Here is a 26,301-nt window from a genome sequence, read left to right as displayed (position 1 = left end):
CCGCAGGGGTCCGTATTGGGACTGGTACTGCTTAATATCTTCTTCAATGACATAGACAGTGGGATCGAGTGCACCCTCAGCAAGTTTGCAGATGACACCAAGCTAAGTGCTGTGGTCAACACTCCAGAGGGACAGGATGCCATCCAGAGGGACCTAGACAAGCTTGAAAAGTGGGCCTGTGTGAACCTCATGAGGTTTAACAAGGCCAAGTGCAAGGTCCTGCACCAGGGTCGGGGCAACCCCCAGTATCAATACAGGCTGGGGGATGAAGGGATTGAGAGCAGCCCTGCTGAGAAGGACTTGGGGGTACTGGTGGATGAAAGGCTGGACATGAGCCAGCAATGTGCACTCACAGCCCAGAAGGCCAATCGTATCCTGGGCTGCATCAAAAGCAGCGTGGCCAGCAGGTCGAGGGAAGGGATTCTGCCCCTCTACTCTGCTCTGGTGAGACCCCACCTGGAGCACTGCGTCCAGCTCTGAAGCCCTCAGCATAAGAAAGACATGGACCAGTTGGAGCGGGTCCAGAGGAGGGCCACGAAAATTATCAGGGGGATGGAACACCCCTCCTATGAAGAAAGGCTGAGAGAGTTGGGGTTGTTCAGCCTAGAGAAGAGAAGGCTTTGGGGAGACCTTATTGCAGCCTATCAGTACTTAAAGGGGGCTTATAAAAAAGCTGGCGGCAAACTTTTTAGCAGGGCCTGTTGTGACAGGACAAGGGGGAATGGCTTTAAACTAAGGGGAGGTAGATTTAGACTAGATCTAAGGAAGAAATTTTTTACGCTGAGGGTGGTGAAGCACTGGCACAGGTTGCCCAGAGAGGTGGTGGATGCTCCATCCCTGGAAACATTCCAGGTCAGGTTGGACGGGGCTCTGAGCAACCTGATCTAGTTGAAGATGTCCCTGCCCACGGCAGGGGGGTTGGACTAGATGACCTTTAGAGGTCCCTTCCAACCCAAACTATTCTATGATTGTGTGTTCTTTTCAGGTAATTTCATCTTGATTGATTCCATAATTCCCCAGCATGATTCCATGAAGTGATACACATATAAGACTGTATTGCAATTATAATGGTCATCTGAAAGCTTCTTAAGAGACTAATGTAACTCTGTCACTAATTGCAACTCTATCAAGATGTTTGTGCATTGGAACCTGTACTTTGATACATTACATTTCTAATTCTAAAAGAAGCAAGCGTTCACTAAGGTTAAAAGCTGACCTCTTTAAAGTGGGAAAGTGAATCCAAGTTAGTGGTAGCTTTATAACTGTAAGGTGATAATATGTGTGAAATGTACTGTGGATTTTAAACCTTTATTTTTAGGGGAAATGGGAGAAAAGAAGGAAGAAGAGAAAAAGAGCAAACTATTTATTGAAAAGATCGTAATAGAAGACTGAAGGCATGTTTCACCATGCTTTGTTGGTGACACTATCAGTGACAAAACCAAATTACTTCAGAACCCCAAGTCTGGATAAACTTGGAATTTGAAGCTTTGTTAAGGGAGGCAAAGTCACTTACGGAATTGCTAACAAAACCACTTTCAATTAATTCTTTTACTATTAAAAATAGGCTAATCAAGGAATGGTGGTGTTTAAATGCTTATCAGCCCTATCTGGAAATTAACAACTAAAGAAAGGTAATGTGGCCTTTGGAAACAGAAGAGAGCATGAAGGGGTGAAGTTCCCAGAAAAGCAGGGCAAATGTTGCCTGGGGCTGCCTGAGCCTTGGTGAGTGAAGTAACTGCTACATTGTTGTGAAAACTTGCACTTTCTGTTTTTTGAGTGAATATGATGTGTGTGGAGATCCCAGATTCCTGTAAGTGTTCCCTGACTAGGTAATCATGTCTGTGGCACTCTGTGCAATAAACTGGGTAACCCCTCACTCAGTAAAGAAATACCAATTTGAGACCAGGAGTCATTAAGAGATTTGAAATGCTCTCTAGTGGTAGCAATTTCACCAACCATGTGGATCTTTTTTCATCTCTAGCTAATGAGAATTCAGTCCATTAGAGCTACAGAAACAAAGGCAATGTAGCACAATTGGTAGTATCTGCAAAAGATGGAAGAAATGAAGAAAGGTGGAGGGAATTTTAAAAAAAAAAAGAAAGCACGTGGGAAAAGAATGTACATTTAACAGAACAAAGTGGGGAGCCAAAAACATTTCTGAGAATCAAGTATTTTTGCATCCATTTATGTACCCATCCTGTGATCTAGGGAGGAAAGCAGTTCAGGTTTGTGGTATTAGTTGTGGGCTCGGGTCTGGATGGTTGCCCTTCCACGGAGACAAGTGGAACAAGACTTGAGGTCAAGACTTGGGGTAGGGCTTGGGGGTCAGTCTTCATGAGTTGCTGCACGTTACTTGAGATGTGCTGACAATGTAGGCTTCCTTCTCACTTCCCACAGATTAAAGACATTGACTTAGCTTAAATCCTTTATTTGATCTTAAGTCAGGCTGAATATTATACTAAATGTGAGTAGGATTGTTGCTTAATTGCATACCTTTCAAGCTGTCATTGTAGATGGGTCAGGATAGAGCTGAATAGTGTTTTTGTGTTATAAATGAGGAGGACAAATCTGACAAAACTTCCCTCTGCCACCCTTGAATTCATTCTAATTCACCCCTGTTGAAGTTATATATTCACACATATCTGAGTTTCAAGTGAATTACATTTCTATTTTTTCAGCAATGAATTAGAGTGAAATCAGAAGTAGAGTAACAATAATTATACCTTTTTTTCCTAAGGCTATTGCAGTTACATGGATGTAGGTAAAACTGTTATCTCATTTGTGATGACATTGTTAACTTTAAGGGCCAATATCAGAAAACACAAATTATATTTACCATTCATGACTTTAACTTAAATTTCTGCCTATCATTTCTAATAAGTTGTAGCTACTTACAGCTGTTTTGAATTGACCTCTGATGGTTAATCATTTAAGATGAAAAGTGAGGTGGACCCGTTGTTAAAAACTGAAATGACTTTAGAGAACAAAAATTAAAATCCTTTATTTACAACATAAAGCATCATAGAGCATTGTTACTAATAGACGTATTAAGTGCTTCATCAGATTAAAATGTTTAAAGTTTTAAATATCGAGATATCTGTCAAATATAGTTGCCATCTGTCCTTGACAGAAGCGCCAACATCTGCTGAGATGCAGACCTGTGACCTAAAGATAAGTTTCTATACACAGAAAAATATTTAGCTTCCTACTGTGACCTTCCATGCACAAGACATGAGCTATGGATTTGTTTCCTAGGGAACTAGTGACTGAGGAAAATCTATAATTAGATCTGTGGGTTGTTTGCTACAAATGGGAATTGGGTGCTAAGCAGGTTCTTAAAGTATCCAGAAGTATTATGTTGTCCTCATGTAATGGAACCAAATTTTAAAAAATGCCCTTCATCATATTTCTTTTTTAATATCTTCAATTAAAATTTTTACATACTTTTGATAGAGTACTTATTCCTCTAGGTTCATTTTAACTGCAAAATATTTTCAAAAGTCAAGACTCAGCAGGTTGCTAGTTAAAGTAAAAATAAACTTAGACACAACCTTCTAATAAATTTCTTCAAATTAAACTGAATCTTAATTTTCAAGAGTGGTTTTAGGTGAATCATTCTCACCAGCTCCATTTTTCTCACTTTACTACTCCTATTTGGTTCCTCAGGTTGGCTCTGCAACTTCAGTGTCTTATTCTGCAATTCCAGTTACTGTACCCAGCTGGATGTTCCCCCTTAATCCAGATCTTGATTTCTTTCTTTGCTGAATGCGTGGATCTAAAGACAACGTTTGTAGCTAAGTCCCATGGGCAGTAATTGTAGCTGCAGGGAGAGGAAGCAACTAGGTTTTTTATATTCCCCAGACAACCCAGGGCAGACTTCTCTAGACCTTATCAGCAGATTATTTTATCCTGGGCACCGTGCAGCTGAGATGCTGCTGTGTTGCTTCCAGTCTGGTGCTAGATCAGAGTGCCTTATGCTTTCTTGGGTGCTGCAAAAGTAGCCTTGAGTAATAAATTAAGACTTTGATCTTTTTTGGAATAGATAGTACTGTGAAATACCTGGGAAAAGGTACTGTAAATTGGCTCTGTTTTCCTCTTTTCTCCCACTTCTTGTAGACTTAGCTACATCTGTGGTGATTACACATTATGTATTCTGTCCTATGTCCTGAATTTCTGCAATTAGAAACAATTAAATGTTGTAATGTTGTCTCTGCATTTCTGCCTTTTTAGATCGGTGGTAAGTTTGCAATAAAGCACCTCTATAAATCCAAATAATCCTCTTTTTTTTTTTTTTTTAAGGGCATCTTTTAAGTTCTTCTTCATTTAATATTGTCAATCAGAGTCAGATTTTTCCTAACAACTAACCATAGCTTTTGAGCTACTCCATTTGGCTGTCACTCAAAAGACAGCAGTCCTCAAATTCCTTCAACTAACAGGGTTTGTTGCAAGTTTAGTCACTTAAGCAGCAATTAAACTATGGTGATTCAATGGCTACTGAAAGGCCAAATCAGCCACTGGAACATCCAGGCCTTCTGTAACAAGTAATACTTCTAGGTCATTTTCCTCTGAGATGACGAAAAAATGTGTTTATAAATTCTGTGCTGTCAGTAGGAGGAAATTGTTGTGTACTGAATCCAGAGTTTGCAGATATATATATCTGAAATTGACTATTACTAAGGAAAAGGGGAAGTGAAAATTATTTGTAACGAATCTTCTTACTCTTTATAAATTAAGAGTAAAAGGAAGCTGAAGGATTACCTGCTACAAAAGATAATGCACATCTTGATGTGTTCATTGAATTACTTTACTTTGATCTATGAGCCAAACACTCACTGTTAGCTATTTATATTGGTTAAATCCTCAAATTTGGTGCAATTGTAGATGAAGCCTGCAGGCCCCAGGATGTGACTGATTCTTCAAGGGGAATTGTTGCATCTGTGTACAGCTATGATAATGAACCTCAAACTGAAGGGATCCACCAGTGCACAGGGCTTCCACGTGCATAAATTCATTTTGTTTCCTTTGGACACCTGTACATCCTACTACAAAAATGATCTGAATTTTTTAAATGTTTATGCATAATTATGATAAAAAGCCATTATGTTGAGAAGATATTTTTTTGGTTGAATATAAAATATCCTATTTGTGTTGATTTTTCTAAAAAGACCTCAAAAAATGAGCTCTGGCGGTGAAACAACTTCATCGTTTTTTAATACATTGTGCCATTTTCATCCGTTAAGATATTTTGTTGAAATATTTGTCTGTGGAATTAATTAACCTTGGCTAATTTTGGATTTAGAGTTGTTTTATTATAGTTACTAAAACATTGTATTTGCACTGGTGTAACGAAATAATAGTTGGTATAGTAACTTCTATAGGAAGCAGAGCCCCAGTCCAACAAAATACTTAAATACGCCATCTGCATTTCAAGCAATAAAAGTTCTATTTCCTTCATGTACATAAAGTTCTGAATATGATACCTGATAAAAGTATTCATGCAGTTTTGTTTGGATTGCTTCAGGCAAGGAACATTTGTACCATTTGCAGCCCCCAATCAGTCTTGCAAACGTGCATCAAAAATATGCTAAAACTATGTGCTTTAATTCTCACAATGTTGTTCTTAAATTTGACACTTCTGAAGTTTTTTCCATTACAAAGCTCATAGTTAAGATGCTAAAAAAAAAACCCTCTTGAGAATATCGGTGTATGATTTTTCGTTTTCATAATTCATTTAATTTCAACTCCAGATTTTTTTTTATTCCCATGTTACATCTCTGACAGTTGGTATAAAAGTTTCCACATTCAAGGTATTAGTACACCCAGTACTCCAAAAAATTTCATACAGCTGTTAAAAAGGCTTCAGTTTACAGATGCATTATTGTAATAATACATGTCTTCCTGTTTGAGGAACTTTTTTCTGTAATTCATAAAAGTCTTAAAAGAACCAATGCAAAAGAATGCAAATAAGTGGTAATGGCTAATCTTGTAATAGTAGTTTTGTCCAGTGGCCACTGAGTTTTTAATGTGTACGTTAAAGTGCAAAATTCGGACACTTTCCAGTCATGTGTTTCGCCCAGTTAAAACTGAGCCTTGGGGATATGACATAGAAAATAGATTTTTAAAGTTTAAAATAACCGAATTATGGCTTTCTTTGCTGAGTTAAATCAAGTCTGTTGCCTATATACATTTTCTTCTCTGGGAAATACATATATATGTGTATTCTTATTAGAACTATCAACAGCATCAAGCAAAACATTTGTAGTTGATGACACAGAAGCAATGTCTGCTGTACTAAATGTAGTTTTCCCCAGCTTTGGTTCCCCCAGAAACCAAACACTTCACCTTGACTTTGACTGTGTTCCTTTACCTTGGCTGTCATAGGAGGTTGGGTGACTGTTGTATATTCCTATTGCTGGTCACACTTCCCCTTGCATTCTGTGCTTGTGGTTTCTAAAGTGCTGTTCCAGTGCAAGCACAAATATTAGAATTTGGGTGATTGACTGACTGGCTGGTTTAAGCTTTGCAGTGAAAGCACATGGTCTAGGAGATTTATACAGCTTTGAAAATCTTGCCTCATACATAGGCTGGAGATTGAAAACTGATCTGGAAATGTTTTGAAATTTGGGACTGTGATATTGCCTGTGTTATTGTATTGCATAAGCATCTTCAATTGCTGAAGTTTTTTTCTGTTGTTTACTTGAATTTTGCAAATATTGTTCATACTTGTCTATATTAACTTAGCTTGTGTTTTGGGTAACATACTGAATGGGCATTTGTCCAGATGTGTTTTGGTTGATAATTATTTTTTAAGTTTGGTGATCATGAAAGGAAGGGTTTTTTTGTATGTTTAGCTTATAGTCATGAAGCAGTTTCTGTTGGTTAGTGCTTTTGAATAATGATGGGAATATTTTGCATTTGTTTTGGTTGAAAGATTATTTGAGTCAGTACAGAGCAGATGGAGCTTCTGACTGTAAAGAGTGATTTTCAGTATGGCAGGATAGGAAGTGTCTGTTTAAATATTTATACACTATCTAAACAATAGGCCACAACCATTGTTTTGCTCTTGTGGAGCATAGTGATTAAAGGAAAAAATAGTTCACCTCTAGATATTCCATGGATAAATTTGCTCCCTGGGAGGCTAGGGAAGGGGGGGAACACCAAAAACAAACACACACACAAACCCCCCCCCCCCCAAAACACACAAGAGAGACAGTGTAACACTCTGAAAGGAAAAGTACTGGGGTTTGAACTAAATATTCCTGTCTGAGGGTGGGATTTGTTTTCTAATTGAAAAGTGAAACTAATACGATGCGTCTCTAATTCAGATGGTGTCAAAAACTAAGAAATTATGGAAGTGGTTAAGGCAAACACTTCTTAAATTAATCTGGTAAAGTTAGATGGTGCTGTTAGGGACAGATTTGCTGGGGTTGCAGAACTGTAAAGTCTCTCTCTGGGGGTAGTGGGGTTTTTTTTGTACTTCTATTTCTCTCTTTCTCTTGAGAACATTCTGATTTACTTTTGCGATAAACCCGTAACAATGGGGATCACATTGCTGAAATGAATTTAGCTGGAAGGGATACCTAATGTCAGCTGAAAAATAGCACTTGGTAAATATGTTTTGGCCATGGTTCAGCAAAAAGCAGATCCTGTCAGCTAAGTAACATTGTTTTCTTGTAAGTGTCTTTTAGTTGAGCAGAATTGTGCAGTCTCTGCCTTTTTGGAGAGAAAAAAAAAAAAAAAAAAAAAAAAATACTGGTTTGTCTGTGGTGCTAGATTATGTGGTCCTGACAAGGCTAGCATGGATCACTTCAGTTTTCAATACATTTATTCTCCGATGTACCCTTGACATGGGAAAGTGTTATCAGGTGTGGGGTAGTGAGTAATGTCTAAATCTACATCTAATACTGTTGTTTGGGTCCTGGGTGAGGAAATAGCCTTCAAGAGTCTATATTATTGTGGGATGCTCAGCTGACATCTTTTCTGTTTATACGATCTGCCCATGCAATGTCAAGGCCCTTCTGAATTGTGAGATCAGAACAAGGAAAAATGAAATAGGTAGAAACTGGGAGGCCAGATAAAGTATGCCTGCCTTGTCCATGTTCTCAGTAGGTGGGTGTTTGGGTCTGTGCTACCTTAACTGGACCATTTCCTAAGAATGAAGAGTCTTTATGTGCAACACATAGCCACTGTCATATGGTGCAGACATTTTCAATATTAGAACCTGCACTGAAGTTCCTAAAGCCGTGAACAAATTATGGAAATAAGTGTTTCTGTCTGGGCTTCAAGTAGTAATAACTGTGGGAAAGTAATTTACGTATTTCAGAAACGTAAAAATGACATCCCAAAGTAAACATTCCAGCAGAAATAACCTGGCCTTGTTTTTTCTCAGCTAGTAAATTGGGAAAGCATTGTTGTGTAAATACGTTGTAAGCTAGGAAATTTTCATGTGAACAGTGCTGTGTTTATGACAGTATTCAGAATAGCAGTCTTGCCAGAGGAGATGTCAGACAATCCTCCTGTTCTTTCTTCCTTGCTCTTTTTGAAGCACCAAACCATATGGCAAATTAAGCCTGATTTTTATTAAACTTTTCATTGTACTGAGCTTAGTGTGAACTGGGAAATGCACTTTCTTTGAACTATGCAGCCATTATATAAGCATCTTAATTAGGAAATGTTAATGTTCTTCCTTACATTCCTGGGAGTATGTAGCTCCCTCTTGTGGCTAATTAAACATTTTAAAGAATCATACTTCTGAAAATCACTTTTTTGTGTGACCATCGTTGCTCTTGAACAAATGACGCGGTGGTACATGGAGCATCTCTAACCTGGGCTTCTTATTACTATATCAAGCATAAGTCGCTGTGCAATAACTAGATGCATAGGTGGGTAGATAGATAGGAGAGAAGGGTCTGCACATACTTGTACCGTGAATGTGACTGCTTCCTGAATCTTTAAAAAAGCTGAATGGACACATCCAGCCATTTAGAAAGAAGTCTGCTGTCTGGTAACTCTGTTGGTTCCATACATGATATGCTGAAGAATGGTTTAGAGCTAAAGTGAGGATGAGATATGGGATGTGTTGTAGCTCCAAGGAGTACAGATCTTTCAGGTACCACATTGGGATGTCTTGCCATCAAACTCAAGGTTAATATTCTTGCCAGATTTGGAGTTGAGAGGAAATTTTCCCTCCAGTCAGGTTTGCAGGGACCCTTATTACTGTTGTTATTACACTCCTTCCTTTCTATCTAGTGTGGAGAAAGATCTGTATATGGTTATGTGGAATTTTTCTGATCAATTCCCCTGCACAGCCCATGGTTTGTTTTGCTTTCTTTCTGTGGCTTGTTACAACTGGGGCATTGTGCCTATACTACATCTTAAACTTGTCATAAACAGTTAGGTAATGTTTGATGGCTATGGTGGAAATGGCTGTTGTGTAGACACCTCTGAATTAGATTTTTGTGCTGGCCTGTGGCTGACTTCAGTCCTTTCAAACCACTGTTCTTATATTGGATGGGAAGGTGCACTTGTCTCATAATAAGTCTCAGAAATCGGGGCAGAAGATGATCAATTCATCTTTTCCCTGCAAAAGTGAGCAATGGTCATGACATTGCAAAATTGTATGCATAGCTTTATGTTAAGAAAAACACATATTTTTAGGCTTGATGTAAAAAATACCAGAGATTGGCCAGAAAATGAATTGAACAGCAGGTAACTTTTCAGTAGGAACAATTAAGTTTCAGTTTCATCACAAAACCTGAAGTTACAAAGTTACTTTGCCCTTTTGTCACCTGCAGTGTTGTCTGCCGCTGTGTTTTGGCATGACATACTCAAAAATACACACGAAGAAAACTTCATCCATTAGTGTTTCTGACTTGGAAGGAGGAAAAAATAAAACGGTGAAACAGGTTTTTACTTTGAAATTTCTCCCTTCCCCAAAGGGTTTGAGAATTGAAATTTTATCTCTGAAAATGCTGATTTCCTATTTCATAACTTGTGGCAATTTTTTTCTCAATTAAAATAAAGGAATAATGATTATGGAGTTTAGTCAAAATCTCACTGCCCAGTAATCTGCAAACCAGTGTACTGAACCCACAGCAATAGAGCAACAAACATGTATTTCCTCAGGGACATTATTAAACACCCTGCATATTTATTATCTCAAAATGGGAGCAGGTCCAGATTTCTAAGGCCACTTTTTCCCTTCTTCTTCCTGAGCTGTAATTCAGACCAGCATATAAATATTTGACTTAATGTTTCTGTGGAAATATAAACAATATAAAATTGCTAGAAACAAAACAATATGACACAGCAGAGGGAAGGAATGGCTTGGCAAGATTGTCAGCCTTAAAGGGCAAGATTAATTTATAATCCTCCTAGATTCTGGTGTACAAATACAAATTTGCAAAGCGTGTAGCTTATAACAAACAGTGTGTAGATCTGCAAGTTTACACATGCTGCTGTCACTAATGTGAAACAGCCTTGAAATTGGATTTTTAGGGATTTTTTTCTTATGGGGAAATAAGGTAGTGATAGTAACAAGGAGTTTCCATACACACACGTGTGTACATATATAAACATACATATAAATTTGGAAAGTGGAGGAATTCCAACTGTGTGACTAAGCAGAGTTCTGGGCAGGATACCCAGATATTTTCATGAAGAGCTTTTCCCTTGGTTTAAAATCCTGGGAAAGGAGAAGCATAGAAGGGAATGGGGGGAAAAAAAAAAACCAACCTGAAAGTTGTCTATTTTGTAATGACTTTACGATGACTAATAAAAAGGACTGACTAATCAGAAAATAACGTGGGATGGTATTGTAAGGGTTGTTGTGAAATAAGTATGCTTTATGCCGCTCAATGCAATATGTCTTTTTTCTTTCTTTTTTTGTAAGTTTGTAGCTGTTTTATCAATTTAACAGAAAAAAGAAATAGAATTAAATAAAATGTCGAATTCTAGACATAGAGTGAATACAGTACCAATGGAATAATAGAAACTTTAAGTAGTGAAATAGAAGACAGTAAAGATAAGACAGGAACTGGCTAAGGACATGAGTAGCTTTTCCAGGGTTTAACGCAAGAATTGCACAGTGTTTTCTGAATGATTGAAAACATGTTTTATAGTTATATATTACCATGAACCATATTTTATCGTTATATATTATTGGCAGGGAATATACCTCAGACATTAGGTAAAAGATCAAAATGGCTTATGTGGTTATAGAATGATTTTAAACGTTTTTATAATATGGCCTGTAACTTCTTGTTTTCTACCATGCAGGTCATCAGCAGTGAAGGGACAGAGGGAGCAAAGTTTCGACTCTCTGGTAAGGGAGTAGATCAAGACCCAAAAGGAATTTTTAGAATCAATGAGATCAGTGGGGATGTCTCTGTGACCCGAGCCCTTGATAGAGAAGCAATTGCCAATTATGAGGTGAGTACTCATAGCAATAGGATCTCTGCCTCTATGTTGATAACATATATATTTTGAATGTGTATTTGCTTTTGAAACAGCTACAGTTATTGAAAACTAAATTGCGGCTACTGTCCTATAAAATTTCCAGAAGAACCGTTTGTCCTTTGGAAATAGTACATGTGTTTCATTTTACATGCAATTGGAACTCGGCTTTCTGCATGCAACTTCTGTCATTTATCTTTAGTAGAAATACTATCTGAACATTGTGTATGCATTTGATTTGTAAATACAAAATTATGTTTGGACAAAAGGAGATCTTTTCAGGAAGTTGCCACTAAGGTACCACATGGCTATACTTTTTTATTGCCAAGCTGTCAGTGGAATATACTATTCAACTCCATTTTTAGTAATAGGTATCTTTTAATAGAGATAAAGAAGATTCTGTTAATATGAAAATGTTAGCAGATACATCTCTGTCAGATGTATGTCTCCTACAAAGATTTTTACTAAAGATTTCGTTCCTTGTCAATAAATGCTATGTTTCTCCCCATTGAAATTCTAACAGACGAGCTCTGAAATCTGTAAAATAACTGTACCGCAATGTCCTGAAATGCATAGTATAAATAGAGGATCTGTCAATTCATGTTTTCTAGCTAGCTCTTGAAATGGGCAGTCAGATAAATTGCGTCTGGCCACTTTGATACAGATGAGCAGCATAATTCAAAATGCAAAATGGTTAGTACATTTGCATGTTGCCACTTCTGCCACAGCGTGGGGGACTGACCTCTGTATCCTCATGCAGCCGGGAGCGTGTGGTACTCCAGCCCCTGTGGGGCACAGGCTCTGGTGACAGTTCTGACTGCCATCCCTGATCTCTTTGTCATGTCTGCTGCCATGTAGTAATCAATACTTGTACTTTCAATGCTGTTTCTCTCTTCCTCTGGAAGAGTTTGCCAGTTAGATGACTAGTCATACTTGCTCAAACAGCACTGCTAAAATTTACCGTATGTTGGTTTTCAACACTTAAACATCTATTTCTCATCCCGGGTCTACAGTGAAATATATGTTAACCACTCGCGTAGGATTTATGGTAGTTACTGATGTCCTTCTTAAAAGAAAAACGTTGCAGTTTCTCTTTTTAACACTGTTCCTCATCTTCATTTACCAGCTGTTTCTTATTTTATCAGTGGCTTTCCACTTTAATGTGTTCAGTATAAACCTTGAATATTTTTTTACTGGGAAATCTTAGTAGTCTTTTCAACCTAATGCATCAAACCACAAATGGCCCTCCTATCTGATCTGGCAAAGTATACACTTAAATTAAGACAAAAACATTTCCCTAGAGGAGCCTTTTTGAAGCAATACAAATTATATACAAATAATGCAGTGTAGTAGATTATCCAGAGCAATGCGAATGTATATCCTAATAGGCTGTAGTGCTTTCTAACCTGTTATATAGCACTCTGCTCAGCATGCTCACTGGCATCCTGTTGTGCAAAATGTAGTTGAAAAGTTCTGTAGGAGAACCCTAAACTTGATTAGTCTGTCTTTGAATCCAGCCCATTGTTTTCCAATAAAGATGTATCATGGTGTCAGGAAGGCAGCAGGATTTTCTCCCTGATTTCCTTGGTACACTGAAAGATGAATTACCTGAAAGACCCTTAAATTTCTCTCACAAGTGTTTTTGCTTTCTGTTTTTGTTTGAGCTCCCCCTGCCCAGTATTGATGTCCTGAAAGAAAAAGTTCAAAGCAAAGGGCAAACAGGGAAAGAATAGATCTCCATGAAAAAATACAAGTTCTTTGCAAGCTATCATATCATCAAGTATATAATCAGTGGTGGGGCAAGGATAAAAAGATGAGATCTGTTTGAATCCTTCCAGCTACACAGAAGGCTGCTGTGCATGAGCACTGTTTTTTTTCTATGCTTAGTGCATATATACTCAAGGGATGAGAATTAAAAAAAAATTAATAGGGCACAAAATAGAGCTTTGGCGATCACAGTATTTCATAGAACTTTGCAGATTTTACCATCCATGTATCTCAAAATGTTTTAAATTAGCTAAGAATATTTATTATAAAAAATTGTTGTTGTTTCTTTCATTGAATGTTTGAAATTCTGCTTTTTGCTGCCCTCTTTCTCCTGGAGGAATACTGAAAAGCCTGTAGAAGGGTTTCCATATATTCATTACAAGAGAAACATGATTAAATTAAAGGAGTACTGAATTCTACTCAGACAACTGTTGATTGTCTGAGTTAATCCTCTCTTTCTATTATTTATTTTTAAATATTTTTTTTTTTTTACTAAAAGGCAGAAAATATTTTAAAATAGAGTGAAAAAGTCTGTCTGAGGGTCAGGGCCTGCCAGTCTATTTGGTGCAGCCTAGTTGCATGGCAGTTGTGTTTTCAGATGAGTTCAGATTCTATTTGTTAGCAAAAGAAACTCAAGCTGGCAAGAGGAATGTAAGGCAGCTACATTAATGACACCCACCCCCCTGAAACAGACTTATTTATCCAATTGATTTATGAGTTTATTTTTTATGAAATCAGTTAAATTGTTCAAAAATGGACAAGTATGCGAAATTCCACCAAAATATTAATGTCAGGGTGATTAATTGCCATAGTAATTCTGACCTAATCCCCTGCACATTTGAAAATGTGATGATTTCTATTGAGAAAATGAAACTGTGCCAGAGGAGGCTGGGTGAGACAGCAAAGTCCAAAAGCCACTACATTGAAATTAGTCATTAGTAATTCTTTTTCTTCTCGTGTATGGAACTCTGCTAATGAAATCGTGTTTGCCAATGGAAAAAGGTAGGTGCTTCTGGTGTGTTTTTCCCTGTAACTTTGTGGGGTGCCTCCTTTAAAGGTCAAGAATGTCAGTTAGCTTCAGTTTTAAGTGAAAGCTGTTTATGAAGAAGAGCAGGAGGATGTAAGGATGTTGTTATGCCCAGCAAAGAAAGACTGTTTTAGAAAAGTGTGTAGTAATTCCTTTTTTCTTCTAAAGAGGTCTGATAAAGAGCATCCTGATAGGAATTCTCTGGATCAGAATAAACCAGTGGATTTACATTGAATGGTTTTATTTTGGAGCTTGCTAACAGCCTGTTGATGAAACTACTAAATGATGCTCTGAAGAAAGGGCTTAAGCAGAATATGGGCATATTATTGAATTGTTGCTGGGTTGGTGAGATAAGTAGGTAGCCTAGAGCCCCTATTTAGTGGGAACAAAAGGTGTTTAGTTGTACAAATATGCTCTCAAAAATAGTATCTTTGGTTTTCTGTCAAGATTTGAATAAATACGACTAGTTGGAAATTTCAGACAATGGCAAATCATTTATTTATTTAGTATTGAAAAATGCAGATGTATAAAAATGGATAAGGAACTTGGTGGGGAGACTTAAGATGGATTTTCTAGTCCAAATCAGTGTGGTACACACCATCCAAAAATTGCCAATAATCTACACAATTCTGAGTTCACTTCAGATCCGTAGTCTTTCCTGATTCCAGCAGAGCAGAAATACTAGTGACTTTTCAGTTGCATCTTTTAGCAAAAAAATTGAAAGAATCAAGTGCTTCTAAAAAGAGCTGCAATAACAGAACTAAAGGATTCCAATGAATTTGGAAGTCTAGTTGTGCTAGGTGTTGATAAAAGACGAGTGAATTGGGAAACAAAGGTTCCAATAGAGGGCCAGTGAATACTGGCTGAAAAACAGTGGTTATGGGGTAATCTGTTAATTCAAAACATTAAGCTCATTTTCAAAGCCTCACGTTTACATAGATAATGTATTCGTAGGCAGAATGCCTTCATGCAAGTACAAGCAGGAAGAGTTGCATATACTGATTACCATGACCAAGATGACAAAAATTGCAAAGTTAAAGAATTATGTTTTGTTCTTTACTCAGTTAGGTAGGCTCAGAAGAAATGGGAACAATATTCCATTAACTTTTTACAGTTAATGCATAAGATTTTGGTTAGGCATTCCTTGGATACAGGACAAAGCCTGAAGTTGTATAAACTTGTTTCCCATCACCTATCACTGCTTGTAATCCCTGCAGCAGTAAAATCCAGTTCTGTAGCCTCTTAAGCATCACTGGTAAACTGCCAACCAGTCAATGGGGGGCTTTCAATCAGGTCTCAAGATTTTAAAGGATGTTGCCATCGTTGATGGGCTTTTTCATAACTGCTTGCCAAGTGTAAATATGTCTGGAAGAGAAATAATCAGAAAGTGATCCTTTGCAAGCATGAAATGAAGAAGCTTGATAAAACTGTTCAGCGACGGTGTGCAAATTAGAGCTGTAACCAAATTTACCTAGGCAATTTGAACTGTTAAGGAAGAGTTAGTTTTAATTATTTTTTAAGTAAAAAGTTTTAGTTGCTTTAGAAAATACTTAACAAGCAGAGGTGTGAAATCAGCTTTCGGCGTTTTTTATAATGACAGATCACACTTCTGTGAAAGGATGCCTTGCAACTGGTAGTGACAGACTGAGATATTTAGAAAACTTACGTTAAAAGGACTGCAAAGCAAATTAGGACTATTCGCTGTGTGTAGTACTGTTTCTATATGTTGGATAAGAAGTAGAGTGAGAACAAGCTAAAGAATTCAGACCAATCAACAGCAACCAAATCTCTAGTGTGGACTGCTTCAATTTAGGTGACATGAGACTTGTTTCTGTGACTGAGCCAAACTTTTAGGGCAATGCTGCAGTCCTAATGGACTCTCTTTCTGTGTTTAATATGGAACAAATAATGGAAAAGTTTCACAATCATGAGGAAAACTAGCTTGGTCAGCTGCCAAGGAGTATTTTGTGAGAAAGATTTTTAAGTACTTGAATGCATTTTTGCAGATACTGAAAGTATTACTGTAGCAAAAAAACTAGAAGTGAACAGCTGTAACATGTCCCATACAGAACGAATGTGTCTTCTGTGTAAGTCCATTTTAGTGCAGCCACATCCTTTTCAGCATGATTTATCATACCCTGGTACTGAATCTCTGCAATATGCACTGTGGAGATATATAGACAGCACACAGAAGCATGCTTCTCTTTGAGAAGGAAAGCCATGAACTTGCTTCTAACTTCAAGGCTGGTCTAAACTGTATTTTAATCTTGGTGATCTTCACTGGCAGAATTGTCTGAAGTGTAAGTGATCTGCTCTGTCTTGAGCTGAAGCGAGTTGATGGGGAATGTCAGACCTCAGTCATCTCCTACTAATATCCTGAAAAAAAAGAAGGCACTCGGCCTTCAATGGGAGGAGAGGTTTGGTCTTATAGAGATGTAAATTTCAGTAAAATGTGCTTGATTTAATTAAAACATCAGTAATACACATAGAAAACCTGTTAAAATATTGGTGTTCCCAAACTGCGTCTGTTACATCAAAAAAACTTGGAATAATGGCAGAGTACAAACTTTCAGGGAGGAATCCTGATTATTCAGCAAGGAGAAAAGGAAGAATATTTCACTGAAAAAAAAAAAAGAGTTCTTGTGCAGCTATTGGATATGATTATTAATAAGCTAGAAATTTATTTATATAAATGAGCTGTAGTTAGATCAACTGACATACAGCTGAAAATTCTGCCAGTGAAAAAGATCTCTGTAGCTTGTGTTACACATGTACATGTAGAGAGTACATGAGATACTTTATATGGTTTTTTTTCTTTATATTGATATGTTTACATATATATTCATTAATGTGTTCACATGTTGGGGCAACAGGTAAATTCAGAGAGTACTGTTTTGAATTAATTTCATATTTTGACTACAGAGAGAGAAATGAACACTGACTGAGAAAGTGCCATTAGGTTGTTGTCCGGCAGCATTACTTGAAATTTAGCTTATCCCTACATGGACTTTTGAGTAAGCAAGCTGATGGTGATGCATATGCAAAAGAAGAAAATTCATCACTATGAATGCTAAAATAATGAATTGCTATAGGTAGGATCTCAGAAAAACATGGGCAGCCTCTTGAAAAAACATTGAATTCCCTCTGTCATGGCTGCACATGAAGGAACTGCAGGCTGCTCCGTATCCTGAGGTAGGCATAATAATCTTAATGTAGCACAGAGACTTATGTCTCAGCAGTTGCACTCCTGTTCATATAATGGTCACAGACTATAATTTCTATAAACATATGTTAGCACAGCATCAGGCTTAGCATCAGAAATTGGTCAATTCACAGTTGAAACTCTGTTATACTGGTATTATTCCAATATAGGCATTTTCATATAGGAAGAGGAAATCAGCTCTACCTTTATATCAGAATACCTTCTACTTCAACAAGTCTTGAAGATGCAGAATGCAGGAAGCTCAGATAGTCTGCTCTGGCGGTAACCTTACTCTGTCATTACACTCCTTTCTGAAAGTTTCACTGCGGCCAAAAGTTTCAGAGCAGCTAAGTTTCACTGCTGTTGATGGGGTGTTAGGTTGATATAGTGTGCATGTGACCAGGCAAGTTCTGTTACTGATAGAGAGCTCCATCGATTATACAAATCTCATCCCTCAGCAACACCTTTATTCCAGTGTAACTTCTCAGCATAGCCTGGCTGAGATGCCTTGAATGGATTTAAGGTGCTTGATATGAGGCTCTGTATATCTCTGTCTCTCATTAACAAGCAACTGTTGGTGCCTATAATCTCCAATAAAGCATTCTGTCCATAAAATAGCATTATGCTATGGAAGACACTGTGAATCTTATGGAAACTTGTTCTTTGTTCTGACAATACCAGCTTGGTACTGAACTGATTCTGACATGACTGTTCATGACTTAGCACTGCTTTTACTTGTATGGGGAAAGGGTGAAGTAAATGAATCTGTCAACCTAAAAAACCCAGTTTTTATCTAAAAACCAGGAGTTATGGATTAGTCAAAAAATTGTTGCTTCCTGTTCTTCTGTAACAAATGGATTTAGACATAGAAGGCATTTTTTTAAGATGCCATAAATTGGAGAAAAACAGGTATTGTTTGTTAAAAGACAATTAGTATGTCTTTAATCTTTTTTTTTTCCATCGAGATTATGAAATGACAAGATTAAGTATTAAGAGATATTTCACCAAACCTGGAAGCAGAAATGCAACAACAGGAACAAGGCCAGCAGAAGCAAAAGTCTAGATCCTTCGATGAGATCTGTATAGGCAGACTCCTGAATTCACGGGGAACTTTTTGGCATTGATTGTTTACAAAGGTCAAAACCAAGGTGGTCACCATAACTGTGTGCATAAATCAAATATTTGAGCATATAAATTTTACACAGAGTCACGTTTCTTAAAAGTATGATTTAAATAATTGCTTGCACAGCTGGGATATAAATGGGATTTCCAGCTACTGGAGATCTCTCTCTTTCTCCCAAGGTTGGTTTATGGGATAAAAAGAAAACCTGACAGGAAATGAAGTTAAAATTCATGTTATTTTTATGTATATTTTCCCATTTTGTCTTGGGGGAACAAGATATCTACTTTATATAAACTTTCTAATTTACCATATCTTGTTCATTTTTACTGTAAATAGTCTATTCAATACATAGTGTAGATCTTAATGGTATGAGATATCAGCAGGGTACTGTGATTCATTTCAGAAGCCACTAGCATCCTCATATCATTTATGTGGAAAGCATACAAAAGTCAACAGTTAGTTTTGTTGGAGGGCATATGCTTTATTCTTAGATCTAACGGCTTGCATGGCTTTGACATTCCTGCTGTTCAACAGCACTGTCATGTCATTTGTAGGAGGAACAGAGTGAAGTTTCATTAAAGGGAAAAATCAGCAAAGGTTTGCTTATAACCTATAACTGTCAAGACAAGGTAGTGGGCTTGGATTTCCATGCTAAAAATAACCCAAACTCCAAACACCAGGCAAAATTACTATTTTCTCATTGAAGAGTGGGAGGTGGAAATGCACAGCAGTAAGAAATAAAGAAAAATTGGAGTTTACTGAGACAGTAACAAATGACACAAAATTTGGTTTCATGGTTGTTTTGTTTGTTTGGGTTTTATTATTATTATTATCTAATAGAACAACACTCCTGGAAAGAATAACGGTTTTCAGTAAAACAAGAGGAGACTAATAACATTTTTGTCATATTATGTTAATAGTCTGTGAAACTACTTTTGCTATTACATATTAATTGCATTTTAAGGCATTTAACTGTCATCGTGATACTTCTTCAGTCTTTAGCATCATCAGTTAGTTTGTTTCTTTTCCTTGTCTATTTTTATTATAGCAACCCTCAAAATATCTTGCTGAAGGCTCCCTGTTCTAGGTGCAGCGTAAATACCTAGGAAGACACTTCGCCCTTTCCCCAGACTTTGTTTTCCTACAGTGAAAGGAAGGGGTCTTGCCTTGCAAACATTGGTAATTGTTCCCAGCCTTATGCAGCGATGGACATGACAGCAGTTTCACAGAGACTGCTGATGTGTTATGCCTCTCTAGCAAGGGCATGTCAGGTCTGAATGGAGAGGAGGGAAAGACTAGGTGAGCTCCTATACCTTAGGTCTGTAGTACCTGCTACTTTGTGTATCCCAGTTCTGTACAATTTGTCACGTTTTTTTGTCTGCTGTGTACTTAGATGTGCCTGATTAGCTCATGTATGAGAAGGTGCTTCATAGTAGTTTAGAGCAAAGATGGGAACATCTTTTTTTCTTTTTTTTTTTTTGTGTGTGTGACTCAAACAACTTGGTTAGGAAATCTTTTTCTGCTCAAAAACTTTTCCTGAACCTGCTTTGATACATTGGCATTCTGCCAACTAACCTTAGATTAAGTAGAAACTGTTAATCTTGTCTTTATGAATGCCAAGGAGGGTCCTGTTTCATCTCTTATTAGGTATACGGTTTTTGTTTGGTTTGTTTTTTTCTGGAAAAAGTGCACAAGTTCTGAGCTTCTTGATCCTTTGCTAAGCATGCAAAAACGTTGCAGTGTGTATTTTGAAATAGAGTACCTTTCCTGTAGCTCACATCAGTCTTTAAAGTCTGGCCTTGCTTGTTATTTTGCAACAGTACTTTAAGCTTTTCCTAGTCCGTTAGTAACATTCAGAATATAATACAGAAATTTTTGAAGTTTGGTTGCTCAAATCTCTATCTCTCTTGTTCCTCCCAATAAAGAAAGAAGTCTGTCTTATTTAGGTATTTGGTCAAAATTCAGAATCTTAGCGTTCCAATTGCTGGCAAGACTTTGATTTCTATGGCTATTTCTTCATCTTGCAAATGTGGGTCCATAACAATCTATGGCTTCTTTTTTTTAATCAAAACTGAAGCATGGTCTGTAATAACTATTTCTTATTCTTTTTTTTTTGAGAACTAAGGCAATGAATTCATTTTTTTTTTTTGGTCAATAATTTCCTTTCTGCAGCTAGAGGACCTGCTGCCTCCTTTCTGACCTCTTATTCTTTACGTACCTTAAGAAAATCATATTACCTATCTTATCCTCTCCTGCAATCTTTTCATTTTCCACCTTCTCGCATCTTTTTTTCCCTTGCACTTTTAACTTCATTCCATAACCTTTCTACTCCCCCTGTCTGTCTTGATGTTTTATGTCATTCACTTACACTTTTCCTACACTCTCTGCATTTCCTTATGCAAACATACTGACCTGTTTTATGCTATTTATGAATAGTGTTGCTAGGGGTATGCATAACCATCATCTAAGCATGTTTGTTTTGTTATTGTATAGAACCTTTCCACTGTCTTTGCAAAAGCTGTACCTCTTTATCCATTCTAATCTGCTGTGTTCATAAGTAAATCCCCTTAGAAACCTGTGTTCTGGAAACCCTTGACTTTGGATTACTTACTACATGACCCTATCTTTTCTCCAATTTTGGTGAAACAGCCTAGGTAGTTAAGATGTCATGCTCAGAAATTTTGGTGGAAAAATGAGTTTTGTTTCAACTTTAATGCCTTTTAGACTGTGTATCTCTTCCATCAAATTATCCATATTAAATTAAGAAGTATATGGTTGGCTGGAAATTCCTAGCATTTAGTTTATTAAAAGTAATTCTAATACTTAATTCTGTCAACACTGGAATTGTGGTCTGCTCAAAAGTGGTCAGCCTCAAAAAGAGAGCTGTATAATAGATCACCTTGATTATAATAATTAGTTCTGTGACTTCAGATCTGCAGTTTTAATACTTGATCTCCGTAAAATTATTGTAGGATAATAGGCCATAATTTTAAAGCTGTATATGCATGTTTGCAGCAAAAACACTAAACAGGCTTGTAATTTTTATGCAGAGCTAAGTTTTAATTAATGTGGAGCGGCATGATATTTTTGCAAAATGTGTGAAAAGAATTTGTATAAAATTAAGAAATAAGCGTGCTTCAGTGATCCGGTTTGTGGATCCTGTGTTCCATTGTGCATGTTTCTCTAACATCATTAGAGGGAATTAGGCTACAACAAATCTCATCATTTAAATATCATGGTCCAGTTGAATGTGCAGTTAAGTTATCTTTCCAAAATCCAATCTTTCTGCATCTGCTCTTTCTTGCACCCGAGGCTTAGGAACCCTAATATGATGCAATAATTTCATAGGGCCCCTACTGTGGCATGTTCATTGTTATGTATTTTTTAGATGTCTGTTAGAGACTTTGAGGAAAAATGGCAGAATGGACCATGAAGTCTCCATTATTGATACAAAAATTATTGTGTGTTGTAAAAAGAAATTATTAAAAAAAAAAAAAAAAAAATTGGAGTCCAGGATCCACTTGCCTGTGTCATCTTCAAAGCTTTTTGACTGCTATATTTTAAGTCCATTGTAGGATTCATCTGTTTCTCAGGACCACAGATAAGACAGATGACCGGTTGTGGGTGGGTGATAGTAAAATTTTATATTTTGATCTCTGGAACTGAAATTAGAACTGTTTGTGTGTCATCTCCCCCCACCCTGAAATATATCAGCTGTCTCTCTTTTACATTGATGGCAATTAACTATTCTTGAGGAGTGTGCCATGGGTATAGCTAGCAGCATAATTTGGCCCTACAGCTGGATCTCAGTTAACAAATTGACTGATGCTGCATGAGCATAAATAGCATCCATTCTCCTCTTGCATCACAGGTGAACTCTGTAGTGTTTACAAGAAATGAAATGTAAGAAAAGGCATGTTTTGTGACTATAGTTCCGAGTGATACCATTTACCAATCAAACAATAAGAGACTAATTCATGTACTAATCCACTTCAAAAATACAGCTGCATTTCTGTCTGTTGCATATGTGTGTGCATGCAGGTTGCTTTTCTGCTATACTTTGATTAAAAACCTACAAACATGTCCAAAAGTATGTGTCAGTGCATAAACACAAATGTATGATATCATAAAACTTAGCATATCCTAACAGATTTATATACAACTACTTTGTCTATTCCATTCAAATCTCGCTTCTATTGCAGTCAAATGGAAATCCTGTATCCATGCTTGGCAGCATGAAATCGCTAGTGCACTACCATTATTTCTTAATTACAGTATTTCTCAGTTATTTGTGGAGACTTCAGTCGCGCTGAACCTTAGGTGTCCTACTCTCACCATCTGAAATGTTACCTGTCCCAAGAATTTAAAATATGTCAGAGCCCCAAAACTTGCATGAGAGTTTGAGTGATGCATTGAGTTCCTTTTAATCTGGCTTCTGAGATTTTTTTGATCCACATCTGAACTTTTGAGTTCTTTTTGGCAGTTATTTATTTATCTCTTTAAAATGAAAATGTGACAGGACTTGATAGGTGGAACTTCAATAAAACTGCTAACTGTGATGAAGCTCATAAAAATGTAAGAGTTGGCAACACTACATATCGCAAGCAGAGCTGTGAGAATCTCCATTTTTCCCTTTATTAGTCTTTTGTGGTGAAAATATTCATGGAAACAAGTGATTCTTCTGTCTTCACATTTTTCCTTCTTTAGATCTTTTTCAATGCATAAGAGCAAATGAGTGAGAAGGGTGTAGGGGACTACAGTTATAAATACTTAGCATTGTGTGAAGAGACTTCTAATATTATGCAAATTTTGCTTGGCATCATTTTGTTAACATGTAAATGATACAAGTCTTACTGTATTTGTCCTGGTTTACTCAGGTCATTACTAATTATTTCCTAATTAGACATATTCCTTAAAATGAAACTATATTTATGTGAACGTCTTGATTTATTTTTTATTTTGTAGTAGCTCATTAACAAGAGATGTGACTTTAGTTTAAGATTTTTCAACAGATAATTTGTTTATATCAATTCATGTAAAACACCGTATGTATAGACTCATATGATGGATCTTTTTCTTTTGAGGGGCTTTGCTTGTAATTTTTCTTCAGAAGATAGAACAGGTCTCAGTAGCTACTGGTAAAACTCGTTGTGCAGGTGTGTGACTAAAAGTTTGCGAGGACAGATACATTAACTGTAATCCTGACCCTTTTGAAGTTACACCATAAGGACATTTTTTTCTCAGAGAGAATTTCTATCATATTCAAAATATTTTGTCTAAACTTATTAGGCTGCTGGCAGCAGGAGCAGGGGCTGGTAAATGTGCTTTGGTCTCTCCTAAAGTCCAGCACTAAAATGTAGAGGATCATAAAACAGTCCAGTTGGGACTGAAGGCTTCTGAGTGGGAAATCACATGGGTAAAATATTGGAGAAGGTGGTATGGAGCCAGAAAACCTCTATCTGAAACAGTTATATGCATGAGAGGACTGGAGAAATATTAATTATAATTTCTTCTTGTTTTTGTCATTAGCGCATGTATTATGTAGTGTAACGTGCTATGCAGTTGTATTTGCAGTTTAAATTCGCAAAATAGAGATAGTTCAACTTTACAGAATTCTTCCCAACCTCTGCTCTGACATTATTCTTAAGTATTTATTTTACATAATTGTAATTCAGATATCTGAATGCAATGCATTGAAAATACCTATTATCTATTTAAGGCTCTGTTATTATATATATTTCTTAAATGTATTATTTATACATAATACACAGGTGATATGAATACAGATTGCAGATTTTATTTGTGGATGGGAACAAATAAAGCAATGTGCTGCTGTTATATTTCCGTTAGCTTTAGAAGATTTAATAGAGTTAAATAACAGGATTATGATTTACTACTTAGAAATTACTAAGAGGGAGGAAAATCATGACAGTTTTAAACTACCAATTTTTCTTGTTTTCTGAAACAATTTGTAAAAAACTTTCATTTTTTCCTTGCTGCTAGGGAAACCTAGGGAGAGCACCAAAAAGGAGTAAAGACATTGTTATAAAAATAACATTTATTCCGTAAATGCTATGCAACTTTACTGTATTTTATATTTTCTCCTCTAAAGAGGAAAGAAAACATTTGATATAGAAGAATACCCTACTGACTAGCCATTTTATATGAGCTTCTAGTTTCCTCGTGATCAGTGACAACTATCCCCGACTGTATACAGAGAGACCAAGTTTCGTTCAACAGTCTTGGGATTCACAGGTCTGAAGGCCTTATTCCCAGCAAGTGGAGTTTTTCCTCAGAGAGGGCTGCAATCTTTGTCTCAGTCAGAAACCTAGAGCTTCCAATAGAGACTTGGAGAAAAAACAGCCATTTTGGTACTTGTCAGGCCTAAAGTGTTTCCAAGTTCAAATCTTGGGATATGAAAATTTGTGCTGTGTATTTGCTATGCTCTGCACGGTATATCTAATGACACTGACCTTATTGAATTGTGGATCTGCCGTACATGAAACCAGTAAATTAACGCACAATCTGCTATGTTTATGGGCTTTAAGAGCCAGCAAACTGATTCTCCAAACTTGTAATTTGCTTGTCATTCAGCTTTGCAGAACACCGATGTGGCAATACAGAAGCAGTAGACTGTAACTGCATTTGTAACCTTTAATATATTAACAATGCATCAATTTGAAAAACACACTGCATTTTGTCAGGTTTTAAATTGCAAAATTAACATTCACTATTAATTTTAAGGTACTAAGTCATCTAATGATACCGATATTCAACTCCTGTTAAACCTATTTGCAATTGATATTTGCAATGTATTTATTAAAGAAAATGCTTTAAAGGAATTGAGGTGTTTGAGGATCTGCATTTAATTTCACTCCATTTCTTTATTGGTAGCTTTGATCAATGCTGTGCTTACTACCTCTACCACATGCTTTGAACTTGTAGATGCAAGCATATAAATAATTTCCCATGTCAATTCTTGACTGATCTACCCAGGCTGAAATATAAAAAGCAAGTTGTCTCCTAAATTCTAGTGAGTGGGATTAGTGAATTGATTAGTTGAATTCTGAATTAAAATTGCAATTAAAGGCAAAATTGTATCTCTTAGAAAGGCTTCAAGTCATTTCCCCAAAGTGTAGCAGTCAGATTACAGGCTTTTGACAAAGGTTTGTATTGTGAATAAAAACTGTTTTCAATAACCTTTTTTTTCTGTTTGTAAATCAAACTCTTGGAATAGTAGCAACTAGTAAGCAGAAAAGATGTGATATATTTTTTGCAGTTTTTCAGCTTACAGACGAAATTCCATTGATTTTTGAAATACTGATGTGATTCAGTGAAAATAATTACAAATAAATGCCATCAGTAGCATATAATGATTTTTTTTTTCCAATAGATTCTGCTCAAAGTATTTAAAATGACAGTGTAGGCATTGGATATTCAATTTCAATTAGTATTTACAGTGTATTGATATATGCTTTGCTGTAGCAGTCTCAGGGCATACTTCAGGCATACGCATTTGCATTTGAGACTTAACCAGAAACTTCCCTGATGACAGATAAAATGCCAAGAATTTTATGAGCATGTTTATTCCTAATCCTGGCAGTATTTTGCTACCTTGTTATGAGGCTTCCTCCTTTTTCCTTCCTTATGTTTTGTTCTGGGCTTTGTTAGAATATTCATTAATGTCTTTCTGAACATATTTCCATCACTTATTCTGTCTCCTTCATC

The 26,301-nt window shown here is 36.6% G+C and overlaps 1 protein-coding gene across 2 annotated transcripts in view; it reads left to right on the top strand.

The window, feature by feature from the left end:
- CDH13 (cadherin 13) overlaps positions 1–26,301 on the top strand; it is a 525,814-nt gene that overhangs the window by 231,558 nt on the left and 267,955 nt on the right. For both annotated transcript variants that reach the window (XM_076349047.1, XM_076349046.1), the window contains exon 5: positions 11,278–11,430. In XM_076349047.1, the coding sequence (XP_076205162.1) occupies positions 11,278–11,430 (153 nt within the window). The remainder of the gene's footprint in view (positions 1–11,277; positions 11,431–26,301) is intronic.

Source organism: Aptenodytes patagonicus, chromosome 11 (assembly GCF_965638725.1).
Source record: "Aptenodytes patagonicus chromosome 11, bAptPat1.pri.cur, whole genome shotgun sequence".
In the NCBI taxonomy this organism is placed as follows: domain Eukaryota; kingdom Metazoa; phylum Chordata; class Aves; order Sphenisciformes; family Spheniscidae; genus Aptenodytes; species Aptenodytes patagonicus.
The sequence above is the reverse complement of the archived record's forward strand: the minus strand, read 5'-3'. Positions and strand labels throughout refer to the sequence as shown.